This window comes from Etheostoma spectabile, chromosome 7, assembly GCF_008692095.1.
Source record: "Etheostoma spectabile isolate EspeVRDwgs_2016 chromosome 7, UIUC_Espe_1.0, whole genome shotgun sequence".
In the NCBI taxonomy this organism is placed as follows: domain Eukaryota; kingdom Metazoa; phylum Chordata; class Actinopteri; order Perciformes; family Percidae; genus Etheostoma; species Etheostoma spectabile.
The window spans coordinates 11655254-11662583 of record NC_045739.1 but is presented as its reverse complement, the minus strand read 5'-3'; the positions used below and the strand labels follow the sequence as shown (position 1 = coordinate 11662583).

The following is a 7330-nucleotide window of genomic DNA, read 5'->3' as shown; positions in this document are numbered from 1 at the left end:
GGGCATTGATTGGTTAACCCTCTCTCTTACACCCATTTTTTTTCCAGGAATCGGGTTACAGACTCATACCACGTGAGATCAGATATTTTTATGGCACATCAAACAACTCAACTTCCAAATTACCATGTAGGTGACCATTTCATAAAATCAATATATTGTTCAGCCAAATATGACTTCAGTGGCTGCACAGCTGTTTTAATTAATGATTACAAACTTTGAACCTTTTGTTCATTTCTGGGATAAATGTCATGCAGCTGCTAAAGACAAAACCACAAAACACTGAGAACAGGAGAAAAATAATGAATAGCTTAACACAGAAGAGGGCAACACAAAGTCAGGTTAAAGTTTATTGAGGGTTGTTTTTTCTGTGCATGACTGCCTTAAACTGAATGGGTGTTCACAAAAAGACACACAGAAAGCATTACCTTGGCTAGAACTAACATGATACAGAGCCTAACTTGTACAGGACATCAATAAAAAACTTTACCTGAATGATTGGGGTGTGTGTGTGTGTGTGTGTATCTATATATATATATAATATATAATATATATTATACTACCGGTCAAAAGTTTGGGGTCACTAGAAATTTCCATTGCACTCCATTATAGACAGATACCAGCTGAGGTCAGTTGCATTGTTTTTTTAACCCGGTCAGCAGTTTTCAAATTACATTATGTGCTACATAATTGCAAAATGATTCTCAGTTAGTTTTAAATGATATCAGATTAGTAAACAGAATGTACCTCTGGAACATTGGATAAATGGTTGCTGATATGGGCAATGTAGATATTGCATTAAAGATCAGCCCCCCACTCAGATCAGCTGGTATTCTGTCTATAATGGAGTGGCATGGAAATTTGTAAGTGACCCCAAACTTTTGACCGGTATTGTATATATATATATATATATATATATATATATATATATATATATAAATAAAAGAAAGGAATCTCACTTCATATATTAGAATAGGACCATGTATATTTAATGATGGGATAAAATAGAAAGGCCAGGAGACATGTGTAAACTCCAGACCTTTCTCAAAGTTAATTCAGATTGTGTTATTATGCTAATGTTCCTGTTGACATGTGCATTTCTTTACAATACAAATTCCTCAGTGAGCCATGTTGTCTTCAAGATGCTATCTTGTGAACTGCTACTGTGATGGTGCCATGACTCCTCACCAGAATGTTTCTACAAAACAAGCAGACAACAACAATTTACTGTGACAAACATTTACCTGATTGACAATCATAATTATTTAGTAATGACTTTTCACTAATAAATCAAATCAACCTGTCAGTATATCTACAATGTAAACTTTACTTTAAACCCCTAATAAAATAACGTAAGGATTAACAGTCTGTCATATTTTCTTTTGACATTTGATATCTGTCCCAGTCATCAAGTCATTGATTTACAAATTTGACAAATAGTGTAATCTTACCATATTTAGAGAGCAACCTACAAGTCTCAACATCTACAGTTACTATAACGTCTAATGTTTGAAATGGCTTCTTACTAATAATTATCCATTAAGTATTAGTGTTAGTCACTGATACCCATGAACCAGAGGAAGTTTTGAAATGTCCAGAAGGTGGCAGCATAGTCATGCAAATGAAAATAAACTCCTTTGCCAAGACTTGGAACACAGTCTGAGGTACAAATGATACACACAGTCACTCTTTTATTTTTGGATCTCTTTTCAAAAAAAATTCCTTGATTTATTGATTGCCCCAAGTGTTCATCAAAACCACTACAAGCAGACTTCTTACATTCACTGAGAAAAAGGAGGAGCAGTCAAGTCAGTCGAGCAAAAAAAGACAAAAGGTTGTGTCAGCGCTCACCCTGACTCAGACTCCAGACACACAGTTGGACTGTCTGTTGGGTCTTTAGTAAGAGCGCCAGCTTGTTTGGCCAAAACTGACACAACACCGCCATGGTCATCAGACAGGGAGCCGCGGCCTGGTGGTTGTGAGATACAGAACAGCGTTAGTTGGTTAAATAAACATATTAAAAATTACTATGAAATAACCAATAAATACAGAAACAAATATGTACAATGTAACTTTTTAATATTAAGAAACAAGAGGCTGTATGGATTAGTGCAGGATGTGCAAAATTGTTGAGGGATGTGTAAAATGTCAGGATATGTAGAATGTGCAGAGGACAGGTATACAGTCCAGGATGGGATGCCTTGTTAATGAGGCTGACTGCAGAGGGGGACAAGCTGCTGCTGGGACGTCAGCCTCCTGTCAGAGGGAAAGGGTTCAAAGAGTTTGTGGCAACTTTCTCCTGAGGCGACAGAAGAAAGAAAAATCCACAATGGTTTCATCACATTGAATGATTACTTCTTTTTGATCAAGGAGACAATTGGAATGTTTTCCCTACTGTCCACCTAACAGCCCCCCCTGAAGGAATAGTTTTCTAGAGGCCCTGTTGGCTGCCTGGCAACCCCACAGTCAAGACAAGACTCCAGGAAATCTCCGCAGCCAGCCACAGTCCGGCACATAATTCCTTGTAAAAAACACAATTTGCTGTTTTCATTTTTGTTATTTGTATGGATTAAACAAACAATATATCAATTGTTAATTAGTGAGTTTTTAGAGGCTTCTTGTTATCTTTGCACAGAGCCGGTCTGTCTAATTCTCTCCGTTTGTCTGAGCCGTGCTAAGCTAAATCAGCTGCTGTAGCTTCATATTCCTCGAAGTGTAAGCCTGCTGATGTTTTTGTTGTGTGACATGTCACATGGTAAAAGTTGTATTTCCATGTATGTAGCTGTAGTTGGACTAGATATGGTCTGCAGTTAAACTTTGTGGTTTATGTGACCAAATGCATCCGTGACAACAAAAGGTAGTTTGGGTGATTAGATCTTCTGTGCATATTGGGTGCAAATACTGTTTTATGGTCTTGTGTGTTTTTCTCATCTTAAATGTTTTTCATTAGTCAGGTGAGAAAATCACAAATGAAAAAAAGTCCTAAAATGATACAATGTTAGTCGAGTCAATTCATTTGGTGATGTTCAGTACTGCAACAAGGTTACTAAGCATATTACTTGACCATGTTATTTAGCGCGGATTTCTCCATGAGTAGTAACAAGCGATTATTTAACTTTTAATTACTGTTGTTACAGAAGGCGCTTAGTGTGAGTAGGGGACATACCAAAAAGTTGAACATTAACAATAAGAAACCAGTAAACAGACTGTTGACACTGGTGTTTCTATATGAGTTAATTTATTTGGTTGTAGAGAATATTTGACTTTATTCTTGGGTTAGGTCTCAATGTCAGATGAGTTTGGTAGCTTTTTCTGTCTTGGCTTATGCAATGATAAAGGGACATAAAGTATTGTGCTGCCCAAAATAATGTGGTGATTTAATGCAAAGGAATACTTCACCCCAAAATGTTAATTTGTATATTACTTACCACGTGTTACCTTGAATTCTTTAAAAAAAAACTTTGTTTTTGACCCATTCCTCCACGGTGAAAGAAGAATCCAAAAAAATCTTGATAACCCCCAAATTACTCCAATGCATCAAAACTTCTGCGTTCATCATAAGCGTAACTAATGTACAAATTATAATTTGGGGGGGTGAAATATTCATTTAATGTTTTGGGAATTTGAGATTATATAATTAAAAAAACAATTATTGAAGTTATTAAAAATTGGACTAATGATGACTCCTATTGATATTTAAAACACCAGTAACATCAGTCGGTTGTATATGTTGGGGGTGATTTTATTTTATGGGAGTGTATAACAGTTATATACTTAATTACTTAAATATATTACCAGATAATCGGTTTGAGGAACTGATGCGTTTACTGTCCCCTCGATAAAAGGCCAGTTTGGTTGGTGTGAATACATTTAAGCAACATGTTTCTATGAATCTCAGATAGAAAAAGTATCTCAGTGTTTTCTTACAGCCCAGGTTGTGTCCTTGTTCATCCGTGCAAAGCACCCCGACAACTGCTGGGTTTTTCATGCTGCAAACAACACAGACAAACAAAGAGCTTTCAGCCGTCTTTAATGTCCCAACGGTCAAAATACGAACTCAAACAGAGTCTGGTATTAACTTACGTATCATCGAGATGCTGTTCGAGGGTCGACTCCATTATTAGCAATCATTAATAACTGCAAAACTCAAATTCTGTGTTTGAAGATTACTTGTTTTGCTTGTCTCCTTCTTCAGTTTCCGGTTAAAGTCAGCTGCTCGTCACGTGCACTAAGGGTCCCCGCGAGGACAAAACAAAGCGCGTATAATGATTAACAAAACAAGAAAAACACAGTGTAAAATAGGCAAAACACGTATAGTGTATCATTGTTATGTGTAAAATGTGCATGCAATATACGCACACACACACACGCACCCACGCACACACACACACACACACACACACACACACACACACACACACAACACACACACACGCACACGCACACACACACACACACATTGATTTTGAAGTTAGTGTATGGTCTAAGACATACCAAAAATTAGTGAACACGAATAACGCTCTTCTAAATGCAAAACCCACAGTGCTTACACTCAAATGTGTTTTATCATCATAGTGTGGATTTGTTCCAGCCTCCATAGGGAACAAATTGGTAAAAATATTATAGATGACACTGAAAGCAGCCAGGGCAATAACCTGAGTATATGGTCACATTTTCTGGGAAATGAGAACACTACAATAGAACAAAACTCATTCAGGTATAAAGAAGAAAACAAAATCAACAAAGTCTCCCATTAATTGTCTGTGGAGTAGCTCCAGACTTTATACTTGATGATATCAAAAGTTGAATACTTACTTCTCAGGGTTCTGGGAAGTTAATGATAGAACATTTCCTAGGCAATTCAAATAACATATTGGAATTCTTGATTTAGGTGGTGTTCCTCTTTAGAGCTATAATTACCAACTTTGAAGATTTCATATTCTAGGCTACTATCAGCATTTGATATATAAGCTCAATATAGGCTGCTGAATATCATTCCTGGCGTCTTCTATGTGGGCTAGGTCATCAGTCTCTAAAATCCGTTTCTAAACTGGATTAGTTATAAAAATGAAAACCCTACCTTTCTACATTCAGCTACAATTCCTCATGCCACCCTCTTCATCCCAGCCCCAGTTAGAAAAGGATTTGGAGATTCCGAGTTGCATTACTATGAATTTAGATTACTATTTACTATTTACTCCCTCCTGATTATATACATATCTTTATTGATAATCTAGTTCCCACTTTATTCTCAAGCATTTCACAGGCAGTCACAATCAGATGACTGTCAAAATAAGCTGAGGTTGCCCAAAATAACTCCAGTGTCACATGTTGCTTAGTCATAAAAGAAGTTATTTGGAGAAACAATAAATCCTTCTTTAACGCTCAGATTTCATCACTGAGAATTCAAATCATCTTCAGCAACAACATCAGATTCATCATAACAGGCTGGTACAAACATCATTCAGCATGATAAACACTTGAACAAAATGATGTGAACTTTACCAATGCTTGTACTTTATTGAAAGATAGTATTCATATTATGGGTCTAAAGTAGGGAACTTGTTTCTCACAGCCTATTGTTGATGGATTTTGTGTATTCTTCTAAAGTTAGCTGGAGGCCACTGCCTGAGCTTACCTCCCTCCATGATTTCTGCTGCCTGTCCCAAGACGGCGAGGCATCAGTGCTCCTGCTGACAAAGCAGAAATGGGTGAATGTAATTATTTGGCCGCTGCATTGGAGGAATCCATCACCTGCCCAGCAGCAGGGTAATGTGCTGCTGACTAACCCATGGGGCACACTCTCATCCTCTCCTCCCCTCTTCTTTTGCGCTCTCTCGTATTTCTCTCCTTACAACTTAAATCAGAGCCAGAGCCCCGCTTCCACTGACAACCTGCTGCTCATCACTGTCGACTCATGCACATAGGCAAACACACATACAAGTTTACACATGCAAAATAATTTACAAAGTCCACATACACGTCACATCTTGATCCTCTTTTATACATACACACACACACACACACACATATAAACACACACAGGCGCGCATGCATGGGCTTCACACACACATTCATGTAAGTAATATCACATTTGTACGAAGAGAGTTTGGCAGCAACACTAGATCCCATTATTTGCTACATATGGCCACTTTACAACTACAGTGAATCTCCAAATGAAACCAGAATAGAGATCTGACTCTGAGTCTGTGTATCAACACCCTGCCCTGTACACTGGCTAATACAATTCAGGGATGTCCCTATTATGGATGTATTTTAGCACACAATGAGAATCATTTATCAATTCCATTATCCATCAAGTGGCACAATAATTAAATTGAATTTTATTGCAGCCCAATTTCACCAATCACAATCTGTACATCTTGAGACACCCTATGTCGTTTGACCCTTGCATCACATAAGAAAAACTCCCCCCCAAAAATCCTAATGGGGTAAAGTTGTAACTTCAGGAAGAGGAACTGAGGAGGGATCCCTCAACAACAATCCATATGCCAAAATGATACATGGAAAGTGAGAGGAAAGAGCAAGGGAGAGAGAGAGAGAGAGAGAGAGAGAGGGCGAGAGGGTTTAGTAAGGAGTCTGAACCATGTTATTCTTTCTCTCAAAAAAGACCAAATCTGATCAGAAATATCACATTGGTGTAGAAATTTATAAAAATAATGTTATAACAGTAAGATCATATGCATCACACTGATTGCAGAGTGCTTGTGTAATAAAGCAGATGTTGTTAACCGTACAGGCCTTATTTTCTCAATGTGAACAAACTGCAGGTAATGTTGATAGCAAATTTCACAATAAATGGCATCCTGGCACACAAATTCCATAATGAAAAAAAGGAATATCACTTTCCCTCCTTATACGAAGCCCAGTTCATGAGTCAGCCTGTGGTAATTTCATTAAACTGGGTAAACGGCTTTGATGTTGATTTGTCTTCACACTGATAAATGTCTCTGGATTTCATGGCACCTGTGCCCTTTTTCTCACAAAGAGGTGTCAGATTCATTTTAGTTCATATGAATGTAATCACTTGTTGAGTAGTTTTGCATATTTTTTGTGTTGGCCACAAAACCACTGAGTCATGGAAACTCTGTCAAGCAGATGTATGGCCAGACACTGTATGTGTACAAGTAGAGGGAACTACTGTGAGCCTCCATCAGCCGTCATCCAGATGAGTGAGATGACGAAGCTATTAAGGAGACAGGCAGCGAGAGGGCGTGGGGAGATCTCAGAAATGGTGAGGGAGGGAGGGTTGGGTGAGGGTTGGAGGTGGATAAAGAGAGGGAGAGATTGTGCCCCCCCCCCCCCCCCCCCC

General features: G+C 38.2%; 1 protein-coding gene across 1 annotated transcript; it reads right to left on the bottom strand.

Annotated features, from left to right (window-relative positions):
- Window positions 1-956: 956 nt before the first annotated feature.
- lamtor5 (late endosomal/lysosomal adaptor, MAPK and MTOR activator 5) lies at window positions 957-4261 on the bottom strand. Its single transcript, XM_032521629.1, has 4 exons — window positions 4081-4261; window positions 3925-3986; window positions 1849-1966; window positions 957-1195 (listed from the first exon to the last, which is right to left on the bottom strand). The coding sequence occupies exons 1-4, from the start codon at window positions 4113-4115 to the stop codon at window positions 1135-1137; spliced, it is 276 nt and encodes a 91-aa protein (XP_032377520.1). The 5' UTR covers window positions 4116-4261; the 3' UTR covers window positions 957-1134.
- Window positions 4262-7330: the final 3069 nt, after the last annotated feature.